At 44.2% G+C, this 19,488-nt stretch overlaps 1 protein-coding gene across 1 annotated transcript in view; it reads right to left on the bottom strand.

Moving 5' to 3' along the window:
- Positions 1-19,488, bottom strand: part of Nr5a2 (nuclear receptor subfamily 5 group A member 2) — a 134,441-nt gene that overhangs the window by 37,288 nt on the left and 77,665 nt on the right. The window contains exons 6-7 of the mRNA XM_028857536.2: positions 18,726-18,845; positions 10,001-10,148 (exon numbers count right to left, since the gene is read on the bottom strand). Coding sequence (XP_028713369.1) covers positions 10,001-10,148; positions 18,726-18,845 — 268 coding nt within the window. The remainder of the gene's footprint in view (positions 1-10,000; positions 10,149-18,725; positions 18,846-19,488) is intronic.

Genomic DNA, 19,488 nt, shown 5'->3' with positions numbered 1-19,488 from the left:
GCATAATCTACTCAGAAATATGCTGAAATGAATGCTACTTGGCCAATTACATTCTTGTGCCAACAGATAACAAATAATAATCACTTCTTCAGTGGCAGTAAATACATATTGATTAAGCTCAAGCTTAGAACTCCAAAATGAATTATATCTGGTCATGGCTAAACTGCTTTGCTCACTGAGAGGGAAATTAAAAAACAAACAAAAAACCCCACACACAACACCTATTATACTACATTCAATTAAGGCAAGCATCAGCTTTATGTACCATTATTTGCCTCTGCCAAAGCTCTATGGTATAAATATTGAACTGTGGCATCTCCTGAATGCTAATCAATCCGTTCTGAATTTCAAATGATTACATAAATTTTAGGAAGCGCTTATTTTGCTGGCATTCCCTCAGCTGCAGATACCTCAACAGGGCGATAGTATGAAGATATGCACGGCCATTTGACAAGTGTCTAAGTGAGTGTTTTACTAAATTAGAATATCATAGCGGAAGAGGTTAAAAAAAAAAAAAAACTGAGCCTGCCTGTTAACTGCACAGTGAACCTGGGGATATTTCCTTTGCTTATCTGACTTCACGAGAAACGATGTGACCGATGCATGTGGGGCAAGATGTGAGATGAACGGACACCATCACTGGACTCAGTGGGCCAGTTGTCAATGGCCAGTATGTTTCAGTAGGATTTAGAGGAAGGTCTTGATACAGCAAACAGCAGGCCAGCCTGTGAAAGGGCAGCAACCTACCACAGACTGGGAAGATTAAAAGACCTTTTAACAGGTTTCATGAAACAAGTAGCTTGTCTTAATATTCAGCCTTAAACTGCATGCAGTGCCAAAGTAGATCTCTACTAGTTTTCACCCCTTTGAAAAACGTGTGTGTGTGTGTGTGTGTGTGTGTGTGTGTGTGTGTGTGTGTGTGTGAGAGAGAGAGAGAGAGAGAGAGAGAGAGAGAGAGAGAGAGAGAGAGAGATATCATTTCTCTCTTTCCACCAAATGGGTGCTAGGGAATCGAACTCAGGTCATCAGACTTGGTGGCAGATACCTTCACCGGCCGAGCCATCCATCCAGCTACCCCTTGAACATTCTTACAGCACTTCTGGAGCAAACCCTCAACAAAGGATGAGAGCAGGACTGTTCCTGTTCTGTCTGGATCTGCCTTCCAGCAAAGGGTCCCCTCGGTGTCCCCTCCTTGGCTTTACAGATGGAAGGAATCATGTCTTTTGCATGAGAACTGCAAACACGGCGCCTGATCAATGGGGTCAAAGTCCCCGCTGGACTGGAGCCTCGTTCACTGACTGATTTGGTGTTGCTAGCGAGCAAAGGGGAAATTGGTTCTTTCCGCTGCTTTTGTTGCCCTCCTTAAGACAAGATGGGGACACTTTGCTCGATAACAGAGAAAGGACTCCTCCCAAACCCAACAAAATGTGGGGCAGTCCTCTTCTAGAGGGGTTCATGAGAGAAGTTACTCTTCTTGTAACCCCTGGGTACTTCCTTCCCCAACAATGTGTATAAGATGCCCAGAAGGTATAACATGCCCGGAAGCTGATCCCAACGCTGAGCAGAGAAGCATCAAGACACCACACGACTGTGGCCCCTACATGTCCCTCCTGGGACCTTGCAACTCAGGAAGATCAGGCCAGAGCCACGCTTCCTCTGCCAACCAGACAACCCATGACTGGCCAGTCACCAGGCGGCCCGCCAAGCTCTTTCCTCTCGGATTTACACTCCAATGTCTTGCTGACATCTGGGCTTGAATTAGCTCATGGCATTACAGTTGAAGCCGCCAGAGTGCACCTGTAACTGTACAAGATGAGCCCTGGCCTGGGAGGAGCCAGCCACTGTGAAAACACTGTGGGCATTGAAGATTTTCTCACCCAAGAGCTCTTGGCAGCCTGGGAAGTAACTTCATCGTTTCCCTATGGCATGAACGGGAGGAGTCCTGGCTTAAACATAAGAACCACAGGCAAGCAAAAAGGAGGACCGACTGACAGCCCAAAAATGACTGAACCTTTCTAAACCACATTTAATGATCAAAAGTTTACTCTTCAGTAAGTCCCTGCTGTGTCTGATGAGAGGGGAGATTAATAGTTACATCGGCCATTTATAAAGTCTTCCCTTTCCAAGCGAAACAGGCATCCGCAGCAGCAGCACACACTCCCGCCAAGGTAGGCTGTATGGCATTCTTTGACTCTTTGCACAAAGGCCCTGACTGGCTTAGGCTCAAGAGGCCAGCCAGTGCCCACCCCTCACCCCATCCCTACCCCCCATGTTGCTGTGATTCACTGCCTGCAGAAAGCTCTCACAGTGCCTTTTCACCGGACCCTGCTATCGAGAAGACACATGGTACATAGAGAAAAAGGTGACGTGAGTGAGCCAAGCACAAGGTCTTTATCAATGTGGAAGCCTCAGAGGCCGAAACTCAAACAAAGAAGTGTGTGCGTGCGCGAGTGCGAGCACACACACACACACACACACACACACACACACACACACACACACACAGAGGAAAATGAAGACTATTGAAAACTAACCAAAGGCTAAATCGCACGCACTGTTCAGACAGTAAACACTGTGACGTTATTTACTAATAATACAACGTCAACAGCATGTTGCATGGTAAGAGTTAGCACTAAACTCCTTGGTATAGTTGTTAGTAGCCTCTCTCTTGAAGACAGAATCCCCAGGTTCAGTCAACTAATGCTTATCACCAAAGGGTTTCATCCATCCCAGCATAAGATCTATGACAGAGGTAGCAAATTTATATGGAGTAGGTCCCTGCTGGTCTCCAAGGATTTTCTTCTAGACCACACTTTTTAATTAACTGTCCTGCTTCTATTGTGCCCATATAAATCTCATCAGTACATGTAAGCAGTGGTGATGAGTTCCAATATCTCTAAAGAGGCCGGGTGCACAGAGCATTCATTGGCACCACGCGAAAACATGGAGTAAATCATCTAGTGTTCTTTCTTTACATTCAAAACCAGAGTACAGTGTTCACTCAGGTCCCTTTCTCCTGTAAACTTAGCTGGGTGTGCTTTTAATGCCAGTACCTGGGAGGCAGAGGCAGGTGGATCTCTAAGTTTGAGGCTAGCCTGGTCTACAGAGGGAGTTGTAGGACAGCCAGAGCTACATAGTGAGACCCTGTTTCAAAAGAACAAAAATCTTTAATCTCAGCACTTGGGAAGCAGAGGCAGGAGGATCTCTGAGTTCAAGGCCAGCCTGGCCAACAGAGGGAGTTCCAGGACAACCAGGGCTACACAGAGAAACCCTGTCTGGGGAGAGGGGGCCAGAGAAAGAAAGAAGAAAATAAAACCCAAACAACAACAACAACAAAAAAACACACCAAAAAAACAAAAAATACATCGAAAGACACTAAATTATGGACTCATGTGAAGCTATTTTCTCTTAACAGCACTGAAGGTGTTAAAGACCTTTCCTTTCTTGTGTGGCTCATTGTGGTATTTCATTCTCCTAATGCTGTCATGCTGATGATTCCAGAGTTTTCTTCTTAAAGGGGCTTTCTTTAGTCTCCGTCACATTCCTTATAATAACTATATTCATAATGTAAAAACATATCTTTATTTCCTAAAAGGAAACACGCCAAATCCTCTAGTATTTCTCCAGGGGCTCGACCTTCTAGGCTATCTATCTCCAAAGCTTGTGTTTCTGCTTTTTTAATTATATTTTTAACTATTATCTCATTTCCCATTGCATTTTTTTTTCAAATGCAGAGTTTGGGAGGAAAGGCAATAAATATTGATTAAAACCCCCTATCTGTCATATAGAGTACAGAAGCAAAACATACACTATGTATGACTTTTCAGCGCACTGACCGGGTAGATAAGAGGTCTGGGCGTCACCATACAGCAGCCTTTGTCTGCTCTGGACTGGAGCAGTTCAAAGGAGCCACAGCAGACAAGGTATAAAAAAAAAAAATGCTCTGCTCGCCTTACAATGCCTCAGGTTTGTTTTTCTTAAAGATCCTTCACTATCTCAAGGTTCATTTTTGATCAAGTCCTACCAAATTTATTCTCTGATCCTACAGAGACTGGATCCGGTGAGTACTCCCTTCAAGATAAAGATCAGTGTTCAGAAGCATCAGTACAGACCTGGGCTGGGGCAAACGGTTCTCGCCTGGGGCCCTTTGCACGTCCGTCGATGGTCCACAGAGAGGACTCTGGTGAAGGCAGCTACAGTACTGTAACTTTTCTACACGGACTCTTTGTGTCATTCCCGGAGACAACCAAACCCATCTTGTCTAGGGTCGTTGCCACCATGGGATGACTCTTAGGTGGTGTGTGATGGATAGTCAGGTACCATAGTCAACGACGGGAATTTGGGATGAAGTGAAGAGCGAGAATGGATGAATAAAGATAGGATGTTCTCATCCATTTTACCGGATGTAGCATTCCATCAGCACCAGGGAGGAACCACAGAGATTCCTTTCCTACTGTTGGCTAACCTGGCCTGAAAGTCGCTCCTTGGAACAGATGTCCACAAAGTCCCAGATTTTAGCCATCAATATTCCTTTCAATCTTTCTGCAAGTTAGATGTCCAAAAGAGCTGGTCAATAACATCTCCTCTCATAAACTGAGAAAATGGAAACTAATAGAACAAAGAGTCGAGTTTTCAAGATAGGTTTGTGTGATATGCAGCCCTTTGGCTAAACTATTACTTTGATAAAGGCTTTGAGTTTCAAACAAAATATGTCTATTTATTCATGTTGTTTATCAGTAAACATTTTGTAGGTCCCTATTGTGTCCTTGAAGTCTGTATGTAAAGCAAACATTTAGAAGGATTTTAACGTCAATGGTGGCTCCACTTACAGAGCCGGACTCTACCACACGGAAGCGTCTGAAAAGCAGGCCTATCCCTTTTGTGGGCTACTCTGTACTTAGACTTGGGACAACAATTAGCCACTGCTTAGATCTGGCTATTTCCCCTCAAGGAAAACAACTGTTAATGGGAGATAAAGAAATATCACAAGGACTTTGAGAACTAACACCTGATCAGAGAACAGGGTGAGAAACCAGAGGTACTCACTCAGGGAGATGAAATACAACAGGCTACCAGGTCTTTCTTTTTTCCCCTGGGATACAGCAAAGGCTCAGCAGCAGCCCGCCATCCGGTCTCCAGGCTAAGAAAATCTCTGAGCCAAAGTAGCATGTTAGCTGGAACATTCCAGTGACTTGTTGCACCGGGCACTTAAACCACATTAATATTCCTCACGGACTCTAACGTGGATGACATTACTCAGGATCCTTAAAAGGCAACCGAGCGCTCTCCAGCTGTCCCCTCATTTTCAGACTACAGTCTGTGGGAATCTTCCTCATCTCAGCCGTGTCCCTAATGACGGTGAGGATGAAACACTCCACTTCTCCCTCTGTGACAGTTACTTCTGCACTGAGGGCGCACAGGAAGTGTTAACAACCACTTTAACTCTTTGTAGGAAGAAGTGGGAGTATAAGCCGGTTAAATAAATGCGAAAATAACTAGACAACTCACGATGCCTATTTGCTATAAGAATATCAATAGGCACAAATCACATGGTTGGGCAACAAAATGTGATAGTTTGGTAATTTAGCAGATGTATATTTTGAGATTAGGTCTCATATATCCCAGGCTGACTTTGATATGTAGCCAAGAATGACCTTGAGCGGCTGACTTTGCCTTCCTAGTGCTGGGATCACAGGTGGGTTTTTTTTTACCATAACCAGTCATGTGGTACTGGGGGTCGAACCCTGGGGCCTTGCGCACTGTCCAGGGCCACTTTAGCAGAATTTAAGGAACACATAACAAGTAGCGGTGATTGGTCTTTACGGTCGAGCATAGGTCACATACAAAAAGATACTGAGAGACTTGGTAGTTTCCATTTTTACTTCCTTTCTTGACCAGCTAAACCAACTATAGTGTGTCTCTTTGTGGATTCAACCAGTAGCTCTGAGAACTTTTAGTCAAGTCATTTAGTCCAGGCATTTCGTGAGTGACTAGTAAGAGGGGTGGCTGTTCCTGGAACCTGCTTTGACTAATCTTGTCTACTACTGTTCCTCCAGACTTTCCTGGCTAAGTACCAAAAAATGAGGTCCTCGGGGTCCTCGGGGGTCTGTCCGGGCTTGGCAACCTCTCCTTGGTTCATGTCTTGACTCTCTTTCAGACCCCTGTGAAATCGGAAAATCACTATTTTCCATGCTGTTACCACAGAGTCACATGATACCAGCTGGCCAGCCTGCTCTCAAACTACAGACCCCGGCTGTGCTTCCAGGAGCCTTCAGAATGAGTCATGGCATCTCCTATTCCACTCCATCCCCAGGGATGCCTCAGAATTGCTAGGTGGACCAAGGCCGGTCCCATCCTTCTAAGGCCAGGCTACCTATCGCCTACCCTTCCAGCCTGTCTCCTGCTTCGCCCCTCCCTGTTCCTTCAACTCATCTTACCTTTGAACTTCAGAATGGCTCTTTTGGCTCAAAATGCTGTACCTGCTTGAGATCACACTCCATCTTCTCTTACTGACTCGTGAGAATGAGGATGCAACCACCTCTCAACACAGCCTCCGGCCTTCATCTACTCTACCACGGCCTCCACGTTTGTCAGGATGAGTGAGGGGCAATGCTGAGCAGTGTGGTAGGATATTGTTTATGTGTGGAACGTTGGCTTTAATGATGCATAGATGTGTTGCATTCTTTTATGTTGCATTTGTTTAACTGTGAAGCTACGTTACTGTGCCTGTCTAAAACACCCGATGCTCTAATAAAGAGCTGAAGGGCCGAGAGCAAGGCAGGAGAGAAAGGATAGGCAGGGCTGGCAGGCAGAGAGAATATATAGGAGAAATCTGGGAGGAACAAGAAGAAAGGTCAAGGAACGAGAGAGGAAGGAGGAGGCCTTCAGGGGCCAACCACCCAGTCATACAGTCTGCCACGGAGTAAGAGTGAAAGTAAGATAGAAAGAAGAAAAGGAAAAAGCCCAGAGGCAAAAGGTAGATGGGATCATTTAAAGTTAAGAAAAGCTGGCAAGAAACAAGCAAAGCTAAGACCGGGCATTTATAAATAAGAATAAGCCTCTGTGTGATGTATTTGGGAGCTGGGTGGCGCCCCGTCCAAAAAGAGCAAAAACAACCAACAACGGATTTCCTTCTCAGTCACAGATGAAACAGTTCCTTACTTGGGATCTAAAGTTCATTAGCTATATAACTCAATGGAGTTGGAGAGAAAAAAGATAGATTATCATTAGCTATATAACTCAATGGAGTTGGAGAGAAAAAAGATACTGTTTTATCTATTATTTATCTATTAACAAATTATCTATTGTTTCCTTGGGGGAAAAATTAATGAAGAAAGGTTTCCACTCATAAATTGGAAACCACCTGAATTATAATACTGCTAATTACATTTTTACTACTTCTTTAAAAATGAACTCTTGACCTAAACTTATTATACCTAGGATCAAAAGGCCTTCATTTCCCTTTCTTCCTCAGGCAGTAAGTAGACAAGTTTCTAGCAGATAACTTTGGCTGGCTCTTCCTCAGTGCTGGGTACTTCCCTAGCAGCCACTGAACAAGGAAGTGTTCAGAGGATCATTTGTAAGGGTCAAAGGTTGAAGGTGGTTAAGATCGACCTGCCTCCTCGAGACTGGCAGAGAATACAGACAGTAATTTGGAGAACCATGGAGGTAAGATAAAAGTAATGAAAACCAGGGCTGGAGAGGTGGTTCAGTGGTTAAGAGCACTTGTCCAGAGGACCTGGGATGCAATTCCCAGCACCCACACGACAGCTCACAATCAGCTGTAACTCCAGTTCCAGAGGACTGGATGCTCTCTGATGACCCCCCTGGGCACCAGGCCTGCACCTGTGCACATACATACATGTAGGCAGAACACTTAGGAGACAAAATAAACAGATGTAAAAAAAAGGTTTAAGTCAGGAGAACTAAAGATAATTCATGGTTTTTTTGTTTTGTTTTTTTTGTTTTGTTTTGTTTTGTTTTTGTTTATTTGAGACAAATTTTTTCTATGTAGCCTTAACTGTTCTGGAACTCACTCTGTAAACCAGAGGCTGGCCTTGATTTCACAGAGATCCTTCTGCCTCTACCTCCAAAAGTGCTGGGATTAAAAGTGCGTGCCACATACATCTTCACATGTAATCTCGTTCTCCTCATTCAAAATACCACTGAGTTGAGATCTTAATATTCTGCCAGGAAGAAGCTGTAAATCACTCACATGCACATGCCCATATTCCCCACCAGTTGCAAACACCAAGATCTTGGCATAAACCAGAATAATCTGTGAGGTCACAGCAAGCAGGCCTGTGTTATCTTATACTTGGTGATCCACACTCTGTTCTCAAATAATAGACTCAGACTTCCTTGAATAGAACTTTCCTGTTTGTTGTGGTTGATGGAGAAACCACTTAGGGCCCATTCCTGGCACTGTCAACCTTTGAACACACCATCTAAAAAACACTGTTGTCTTTTTACATTGACACTGACATTTCTTTTTGCTGTATTCCTCACACTTTCAAAAAAAAACCAAAAACAAAAAAAAAAACGAAAAATGCTCTTTTTCTTTTCAGCGTGGACTACATGAGAAAAATGAAGTCTGGCCCTAAGACTCCAGGCCACCCCTTTATTAGCAACAGTTGTATGGCACTGTCAGGAGGAATTCTGAAACCAAGGGGCCCCATTTGGAGGGCAGACACATCTGTTCCACTCAGGAGTTTGTTTTATTGTTTTATTTCTTCGGATATGAATTCACAACTATCCTATAACTGAAGACTAAAGAAAAAACATATGTTGGTAAATCTGATTTCTGTCATTATTTTCGGTCAAGGGAAGTTGCCTCCCTCAGCCTTCTGCCAATGAGGAATGAATGGACTTGGCAAAAAGTTTATTTAAGTTGGCTTTGTTAGGCCAACAAAATACAGAAATCAAGTAAGGGACAGGCAGAGAAATCTGTTCCTTTGAAGTCAATAAAAATCCATCTCCTTAATCCTTTTTTTATTCCAAGCAGGGGCGATTTTTCTCAACTGGCTCACTGAGAACCTTGATTTAGCTAATCTATCTTCCTTAGTTATCTTTCTCCTCCAGACCCTTGTGAAAGAAGCATCTTTCCCCTTGACAACCACTATCCTTTATACATGCAGAGTGGCGCATCTTGTTATAAACATTCTTCAGCTAATCCTGATAGAAATGGAAAAAGCAGGCTTTTAATTATTACCCCATTTCAGAAGGCTAAAAGCAGCAGAAGTTAGAAGGCAGGACAGGAAAAAAAAATTCAAATACAAATGGCAGGAAGATGCCTCCAACTTGGTCAAGTGACTCCTTCCTACGTCTCCGCTGTGGCCTCTGTCCACTGCTCTCCTGTCCACCAGAGAGGAAACTGTAGCACTCCAACTGAACAACTCCTGTTCTCCACCCCAACCCGTGTGCCGGAGGGCTAAGAATCGTGTAGAAATCCTCGTGAAAGCATGTCCATGTCTGCTGAGGGATGTTCTGTATGTTACGTGTATTGCTCTGATTGGGTAATAAATAAAACACTGATTGGCCAGTAGCCAGGCAGGAAGTATAGGCGGGACAAAGAGAAGAGAACTTGGGGAAGTGGGAAGCTGAGGGGAGAGACGCTGCCAGCCACCGCCATGACAAGCAACATGTAAAGATACTGGTAAGCCACAAGCCATGTGGCAACTTATAGATTAGTAGAAATGGGTTAATTTGAGATATAAGAACAGTTAGCAAGAAGCTTGCCATGGCCATACAGTTTGTAAGCAATATAAGTCTCTGTGTGTTTATTTGGTTGGGTCTAAGCAGCTGTGGGACTGGCAGGTGATAGAGATTTGTCCTGATTGTGGGTCAGGCAGGACTGGAGAAAACTCAAGCTACACACAAGCTACAAGATTTCATTTCCCGGAAGGAACTGCATTATCTTTGTAGCACCAAGACACCTAGTACTGGGCATTTGAGAATAGTGTTTCGTTGAATGAACTATGAGAAAAAAAACTTTACTTACCTAAGCTGAACAGCACTAGGAACTTCAGACATACAAACTCTCGATGATCAAACTGGAGAGAACGAAGTCTCAGGATTAGCTCCTGCGAATGACTCAGGAGGTTGGTGAGTGTGACTCCGGCTTGTGAGGCTATGCTGGAGTAGTCGACCTGCAACAACAACACAGAGTCACAGCTGTGACAACCAACAGGGCTAGCAACACAGAGTTCCCTGGAGATGACTAAGAACTGTGGGGAAAATCTGGCTGTGGTATAGAGCTCTAACACAGAGGGAGGCCACAGGCCAGTCGGATGGAGGCAGTTCCTCAAGCACATTCCATTCTTACAGGTGACTCAAGCTGATAGCAACCTACCAGCACAACTAGGGAGAGCTCCGCTCTAGAAAGCAGTTTTGGAGATACTTTCTGCAAAACGTATCACAATTATTCTGATAAAAATCCAAACACGTTGATGACTTTCATAGGGACTAGTTTTTCATTGCCTACATTTTACAAGTGCCTATTCCTGCTTTTCTGCAGTTAAAAATATGTCCATGCAATTATTTTTAATTCTCAAGTATAACGTCAAAGAAAAATATACTACCCGCAAAATAAGCCACATAATAATTCTACATGTACACAACAACATTAACCAGTACATGAGGACAATAATGGTGGAGATACATCTTAGCTGGCATTGTGAAACATCTTAATACAATCATGGGGCAAGACTGCTTTGCTTGCAGGTGATTAAAGTATTGAAGTGTGGTGAGCTTCACTATGTGGCTGAAGCTGGCCTTGAACTCATCACCCTCTTGCTTTACCCTTCCCAGTGCAGTGTCTCCGTGCTCGACTCTAAAACTATTTATCAGCTGTGCCACCCTCCTTAGAAGCTGACATGAAGCTGTTAGTTTGAGATGATTACATTAGATTCTATCAGATTGATTACCACCACCACCCCTTGACGCATGTCCTAATTTTTATGCAGAATAATTTCTTGATCTGGAAAACAAACCCCCCAAAGTCTTATTTCTTTTTTCATTTTGTAAAACGCGTCGAGAGGCACCCATCTCCGGTATTCACAGGGACATAAGAAGTTCAATTTATAATAACGAGAGGTTAGCGTGGCTGTCCACAGTAGTCCTGGCTTTGCTCCCCAATTCACAGCCTGGGAAGACCCACTTGGTACCTGGCATTCCCAGCTCTGCTTTTCTGGAGAGCTCTCAAGCAACCAGACACTCTTTTAGGTGCTTTTAATTTCTGCAGGAGCAGCAGATTTGTCTGCGAGGCAAGTCCTCGTCTGCCACTCACCCAGAGCAGACTGTATTAAATTTTTATATTTATTGACATTTCATTACCATAATTGACTGCGCTTGCTTCGCTAGGAGAAGGCACGGGGCTGCCTCCTACGCAGGAGAACTAGTCCCTTGAGAGGAATTTGCAATTAAAAACAAGGCAGAATGGATTTTTTTTTTTATTGTGTAAATATGATGAGTTGAATTTTCAGCTTTAACTAGAGAATACTGGGTGTAAAGAAATCTTTTTCAAGAGTAGGAAAATTATGAGTCAGTGGAAAGATGACCCCCCCCCACCTACCCCAAAAGGTGTCAATCAGCTCACAGAGAGTCAACTGCGCATGAAAAAGCCACCACTGAGGTGCAGTCCAGGGAAGCGCCTGCTTTACCATCCAACTGCTCTGCATACACCCCTGGGCTGGCATCCACCCATACAATTTAAATGTCGAACGTTCTATGAGCTCCTTCAGGTTCCGTTTCGGGAATGCGTGGAAGGGTCAGTCTGCAGGCAGCAGGAACTCTGGGCCAGGAGACCAACAGGGGGAACTGGACAGGGCACAGCAGGGGAACCTCAGGCTTGAGAGTGACATCCAGTCAGCCCTTTGCCACTTCTCTGAAACGGGAACTTTCCACATCAAGAAAGACCTTATTTCAAAGGGTAGGTGTGACAGCACCATACACTTGTAACCCCACCACTCACACCCTAGGGAAGAGTTTATTTGGCTTACAGGTTACAGTCCGTCATGGAGGGAAAGCCAGGGCAGGAACCGAAGCAGAGACCCTTGAAGGGACATTGCCATTGACTCGTCAAGCTCGCTACCACAACCCAGGACCACCGGATGAGGGGTGGCACTGCCTACAGTGATCTGGGCTCTTCTCTATCAATCATCAATCAAAAAAAAAATACCCCAGGCCAATGAGAGGTGGGTCTAGATTGTGTCGCGTGGACAAAACCTAACCTGCCATGATTAGGGAGCAGAGACAGGAAGACTGCCGCTCGATTGGGGCCAGCCTGAACTGTACAGTGAGTTCTAGACCAACCAGGCTCCACAGTCAAACAAAGGGCAATGCCAGCAAGTTCGCTACTGGTACAACACAGGCTGGACATCCTAAACACAAAACCCAGGTGGGTATTCAGGTCTGGTGGCTCATATCCTTAACCTCAGCACTCATTTGAAGGCTAGCTCAAGGCCAGCCTTGGCTACTTATCAAAGCTGAGACCACTCTGGGTTACATGAGACTCTGGCTCAAAACAAACAAACAAACAAACAGAAAAGAAAAGAAAAGAAAAATACAACCCTGCCACGTGAAATGCCCTTAGACCTAAAACTTTCCGAGCACCAACAGGACAGTTCCAAGTGACAAGTTCTGTTTCACCGAAAAGTACTGGACAAAATCATCTCTGGGCCATGTATGTAAGGTGTACATGAAACAAATGAACTGCATATTTAGACCTAAGTCTATCCCTTAGAGATCTTGTGTTCTCTATGTAACTCTCTGGCACTCTAGTCCCAAGCATTTTCAGATAAGGGGTATTCAGTGTGTTAAGAGAAATTTTACTGGGGCAAATGGGCTAGTTGGGTGATTGACAGCAGGAACGCCCAATAAGATGATGATGATGATGATGATGATGATGATGATGATGATGATGATGGAAGAAACTGGAGACAAAGATAGATGACAAGGGTTCAATAATGACCCTTACACACAAAGAGAGTTAGAAAGTCGGACACCATCTCCAGCCCTTAGGGTCATCATCACTAAATAAGGCAGCTGAGCTAGAAAAGCTGCCAATCACTTCTGTGGCTATGAAGAGATAATCACAGTAAGAACAATACTAACTGAAGCTTGGAGCCAACTGAATAATACACTGTGGTGCTGCTTAGTACACACAAGTACACTGTAGTAAAAGTCACTGGTTACGCCCTGATTCGGAAGGCTGTATTAAAATAAAATAAAAATGCACAGTCTTAATTAATTTTACTGTTAAAGTGAGGTGTGCGTGAACTTTCAACAGGTCTACGGAAGTAAGTTTGAATAGCAGAATTTCATACTTAAAAACATAACACGCCACATTAAAGGAATCTCAGGCGGTTCCAGGGATGTCTGTTAAATGAGAGGCCTTTAGTAAGATATACCTCAAGAAATCAATTGGCATCTCAACCTTTATAGCCATACATTTATTTACATGCTAATTTGAAAGCTCCAACATGCTTATTAAATGGGGGCTCTGACAACATTTCTTCCAAGGATAATTTATCAAATTGCACAGCTCTGAAGGAGAGTGGTGCTTCATTTCTGATAAATCACAGACCTGCGACTTCCTTACATTTTATTGCAAACATAATTATACTTTCATTGTTGGATGCAGAGTTTGTGCTCATTTCAGGAGCAGCTGGCCTTGTCTTTTATGTACTTAGTAAAATTAATTGATTGCCCTCTTACGTGTAATCTTTATGCCATTAAATTCGAGGGGGAGACTGAAGAGTGTTCTAAGCCCATGTCCCCTCTGGATAAATTTCACTCATCCTGAAGATGCAGAGACCATTTAAGCTAAATTGCTTTGAGTTCTAATGTCCAAAATTTTGATGACCTGGGTATTGTAAGATTGTTGTCATTTTAATAACACAATAACAGAAGGTACAATTTGACAGCAGGCCTTCCCCTTAGGATGACCTTACAGTGGCTGTTTATTAGGCATAATATGCAAATACCCAAATCTGACCTCATATCAAGAGTTATTTGATGCATACAGAGGTATACATGCTTATGTGTGTGTATACCTTTAAAATACTGGATAAAAAAGAAATGCCATAAATAAGATACTAGCTAAATAAATCGACAACACTGAACATTAATGATAATTACTTTCCTTTTCTGCCTCAGAGTTATTTAATCTGCACTTATGTCAATGCTGGATGAAAACACCCAAGTAGCTAATATGGTGGAGCACACCTTTATACCAGCCTCATGAGGCAGAGGCAGGGGGATCTCTGAGTTCCAGACCAGCCTGATCTACACAATAAATACCAGACCAGAAAGGGCTACATAGTGAGACCCTGTATGGGGGGGGGGGGAGAGGGAGAAAGGGAGAGGGGAAGGGAAAGAGGGAGAAGAGGGAAAGAGGGAGAGAGGGAGGGAGAGAGAGAGAGAGAGAGAGAGAGAGGGAGAGAGAGAGAGAGAGAGAGAGAACATAAATTTAAAATGTGATACCAAACTGTTCCTCCCTCTTTCCCTTCTTTCTTTTTCTTTATCGTTCTAGGGATTGAGCTCAGGGCCTCACACATTTTTAGGCCAACACTGCCCTCCAAGCTGCATTCTCAGAGCGCTCCCATTACTCAACGACGTCTCCTCCCTGCTAGCACACAGAACTAGTAGAGGAAGGCGAGAACATGGGGGGCCCCAGAGCAGCCGGGGTCCTGCATCCCTCGGTTGAGCAGAGAGCCGCCATAGAGGGATGTATAGCCACCACACCCGTGTGTCAAGGGAATAGGAAATCACTGTCTAGGCTTCCCTTGGTGTCACGATTTTGGCTTTGGTATTCATCTTCGTTAGGGTTTCTGTTACTGTGATGAAGTACCATGACCAAAAGCAGCTTGGGGAGGAGGTGAGGGCTTGTTTCAGCGTACACATCCTGACTGCTCTTTCTTCTTTCTCTTCTGAGGTTCCTGCATGGCACCTGACTGTGCTGTGGGCTTGCCCGCAGCAACGCACAGTGCAAAGCACACCAGAGAACAGTTCCTGCCATTACCAAGCAGATGGAGGAAGGGCCTCTCTTATCACGACTCACTGCAGGGCGGTGTCTAATAGACCTTTCATTGCTTCGATTGCCCTCCATTTATTACTCTACCAGAAATACCTTTTGCCCAAAGGAGAGAGCATCTTCCATGCCTATAGGTGGGTGCCAACCATAAAGCCTTAAGAGAGCTCTGCATGCTTTATTGGTACAATGTGGCTTAATTTCTTCCCCAGGGCATCAGCAGGACCTTGATACAATGCATCCTGGAACCAGACTTCCATCTTGGTGTGAAAGTTCACACGCTAGACCATTCTTGGGAATAGGTCACTATGCCTCCATGTCGATCTTGTTTCCAGGACTTACTTTTTTAGTCCAGTACTACACAACTATTTCCTGTCATTTCTATTGCAGTTTGCTCACGTGGGTGCCATGGTGGTTCCCATCAAACAGGCAGAGAAACTGACACTTGAAAGGTAGGATGACTTTCTCAAGATGGGGTAGCCAGAAAATTCTACAAAGGGTAAACAGGCTGTCCTGACATACAGAGATACACATACACATATGTACATAAGGTCAGCCTGGGCTACACAGTCAACTCTGGTCTCAAAAAACCATCTATCCCCATAGGAAAACACATGCTGTCCCTAAAGTAGTCCCTGCCTGCATTAGGCTGTAAACATGAGGAAGGAGGAAGCTCATTTTCCTGCCATGGACTTTAATATATTAGTTTCCTCTAAAATACTGCTTGACTCTTAGATTCAACAGAGTCCTCCTCTCTTCATCATTGCATCAACTGTCTCCTTAAGACTGGCACGCAGCACACATTAAATTAATTATTGTTTGTCTAGTCCTCTTCTCCCGCTTTTGCTGTCTGGGGAGGATTTATCATTCTTAGAGAAAGTACTTAGGATTTTTCCTATCCCTCTGAGCTACTGGGTAGAAAGTGGTCTAAAAAGGCGATTAGTGACTAGAAAGTCACTGTCGCTAGCCCACACTGATGAGAGGATGTTGAGTTGGGGAGAGAGTGTGGGTGAGACTAGGAATGTGGTGAGGAAGAGCGCTATGTGTCTGGGGCGTAACTAATTTTACTCAGGTTTTCAGCTAGAGATACAATAGTTCTCACTATGCATAGTCATCTAGTTATCACTTAGCTAATATATTTAATGTTAGAGTAGGTGTTAGAAGCAGATGTGGAGCAACTTAATTGCAAATATCCTTTTCAATTATGGGGGGTGGGGCTCAATGGCAGAGTTGGTGTCAGGCTCTAGGTTATACTTTCCCATTGTGTGTGCACGCGCGCGCACACACACACACACACACACACACACACACACACACACACTTTCTTTCTCTCTGGGTTTGAGCCTCAGAACCAACACTCTCTCTCTCCCTCTCCCCGGCTCTCTCTGCCCCTGTCTGTCTAGCCCCTCTTTCCCTTCCTAATTTTTCTCCTGCGGTTGGAAAGCTCATGAGCTCCAGAAGTCTTCCTGAGGGGCTCTTTGCTTGCCTTCTCTGTAACCGCAGGAGCCTGGGGTATGCTTCTCTTGCTTGCTCCATGGCAGATGGTAAAAGCCTTCTTCTCCCATAGTTACCATGAGAATGCTTGGTTACAAGAGCCATCACCCGGCTGTTGACATGGGGGAACGTGAGAGCATCTGAACTGCGGGAAAGGAAGAGACTAGGGCATTCCCTCCTTCCATTCACGTGCACTGTCCAGAGTGGCAGTGATTGACAGCGAGGAAAACGCTGTTTATTCTGTGACTGTGTTTGGTTTTAAAATTCAGAGACAAGAGGTGTACTTCCTCTACTTTTCCAACAGTAATTATGGTCACTCCAGGGTCACTCAAGGCAAAACAAACTAGGAATAAGGACTATTTCTAAAGAACTGGGATGAAATGGCACAATCCCATTTCACTTAAGAAAATGAGATTGAGCCGGTCGGTGGTGGCGCACGCCTTTAATCCCAGCACTTGGGAGGCAGAGCCAGGCAGATCTTTGTGAGTTCGAGGCCAGCCTGGTCTACAGAGCGAGATCCAGGAAAAGGCTCAAAGCTGCACAGAGAAACCCTGTCTTGAAGAAAAAAATAAAATGTTTAAAAAAAAAGAAAATGAGATTCACGAGTTGTGTCTTTTACTGCTAATACAGCCTCCAATTGGGCGAGGGTGGGGATGGTCGCAGACATACCCTGTGATCGGACTCCAAATATGGGCAGGTTCCCTCCAAAGACTTGGGCCACAGAATGAAAACACCAAACAAGATTTGGAAGCCCAGGAAGTCAAACAGATTTTCCTCTCTTGAAAGTTTTTCTCCCAGAGCTGCTGAGAGCGAGGACCAGATAGTGATGGAGACGGTCGAATTGATCCAGTCGGCAAAAGCTCTGAAATGGTGCTTGCTTTTAATTTGATTGGGAAATGTGATTTATTAATAATACGGCAAATGGTGTGAAGACAGCCTTTCATTTTCAAATCTGCGCTGCTGTGGTTTCACAGTGCATAAACATTTATGACTGGACGTAAAAGATCACAGTGCCTGCATGCCGGAGTCACCCTGGCTGAACGCCGGATGCAGTGGTGCCCTGAATAGCGATGACCGAATGGACTAAAGAACTCACAGGGTACCCTGAGTTTATATTACCAATGAATCCATCATTTGCAGGGGAAAGAGTACAAAACTAGAAGAATTTACCCAAACCCTACAAAGTTGGAATTAAGCCCATTGTCCTCCCTTTCCATAGACATCTACACAGCAGTCTCTGCTTTCCCATGTGATGCTCAAATGTCACCTTCTCCATAAGGACAAACAACTGTCCTGTTGAAACTGTAATTCCTAGGCCCCACGGAAGCACTTATCCATGAATATGTGCTTACTCCTTTCCCTTCTATTTCTTCTTTATTCCTTTGCTCCGAGATACCACAGGTTTGTGTGTGAGGTTATTATTGTCAACCTCATGCTACAACCTTAAGTTCCAAAACGACAGGAAATATTTTTCTGTTTTACTCCCTAATGTACACCAGTGCCTCAGGATCGGGACCAGTGCACAGCCCGGCACCCAGGAAGTATGTATTCACCAAATATCAGTTCCGAAACAAGTCTAACTCCATAGCAATTTTCCTTTCTTGAAAACTGGCACTCCTGTCCCTTCTCGTGTGCCTGCCTCTAGGCCAGCTATTTTGACTCTATGTGACATTTAAATTAGACTCTTCCACTGACATCTTTCCAAAATAGCAAAGATTCTGGGGCTGGATGGAAAGCTCAAGAGTGGTGAGCACTTGCCCAATATGCACAAGACTCTGAGTTTTATCTTTAAACACAACCATCACCATCATAATCCTCATCGTCATCACCACCAAACAATAAGGACCCAGCAGTTTATAAAGGAATGAAACTGGCGAGTTAACATTCAGATGTGGCGTGTTCGTGCAGACGCTGAAGAGGAAAAGAACCCACCATTCAAAATTCTGAGTTTGATTTAGCTGTAAGCTCTGACCGTATACAGGACTCCCCATCCTGCAGACTGGCAACAGGAAGCTGTTGATTCTGTTTCTTTTCCAAGATTGTATCAGAGCAGGAACTGATTACCAGGAGTCATCATTTCTCAGTTATTTGCAGCCAACCTCTCCCTTTCAAAGCACAAGAATGCTTCTGACCTAGTTAGGTTCCTGCCACTCTGAAGGTGCTTAATAACAAGGTTTTGGTTTTTCATCTGGATACTCACTTGTTGCCCAGTAATCAGCAAGAGGGACCCTTCCTTCCCATGTACCACTTGCCGGTAAATGTGATCCAGGATCAAGAGCTCACTCCAGCAGTTCTGAAGCAGCTTCATTTGGTCATCAACCTGCAATTGGAAAACAAGAGTGTGTTATTTGCTACCCTTTGTGGTTTCGCATAATTTCCCACGCAAGAAAAACCAATAAGCAAGGAAGTCCCTGTCAATGACCACTCAGATAGAGATGCTCAGTGTCTACACTGCTGCTCCTGGAAAACACTATCTTTATTTAGACAAATACTTCAGAGTATAAACTAAGTATTTATAATCAGTGCTCACATATGTAAAAGTTACATATCATAGCTGGCTGCCAAACAGAAAGAAAATTGACAGGGTAGCCTGAGGGATTTCTGGGGGTAGAGGAACAGTGGCCATATTGATCATGACTGTTAACCATAATTCTTTTTTTTAATTTTTAAAAATTTAATCTATGTATCTCTTGTATCATGTATCTTGACCCCATTCGTTCCTGTCTCTTCTTTTTTTTTTTTGTTTTTTTGTTTTTTTTTTTGTGTGTGTGTGTGTTTGTGTGTTTGTTTTTCCAGACAGGATTTCTCTGTGTAGCTTTGCACCTTTCCTGGAACTCATTCTGTAGCCCAGGCTGGCCTTGAACTCACAGAGATCCGCCTGGCTCTGCCTCCCAAGCGCTGGATTGAAGGCATGCGCCACCACCACCACCACCCGCTTCATTCCTGTCCTTTCTAATCTGCCT

The sequence above is a fragment of the Peromyscus leucopus genome, chromosome 15 (genome assembly GCF_004664715.2).
Source record: "Peromyscus leucopus breed LL Stock chromosome 15, UCI_PerLeu_2.1, whole genome shotgun sequence".
NCBI classification, from domain to species: Eukaryota; Metazoa; Chordata; class Mammalia; order Rodentia; family Cricetidae; genus Peromyscus; species Peromyscus leucopus.
Note: the sequence above shows the minus strand (reverse complement) of the source record. Positions and strands in the feature narration are given on the sequence as shown.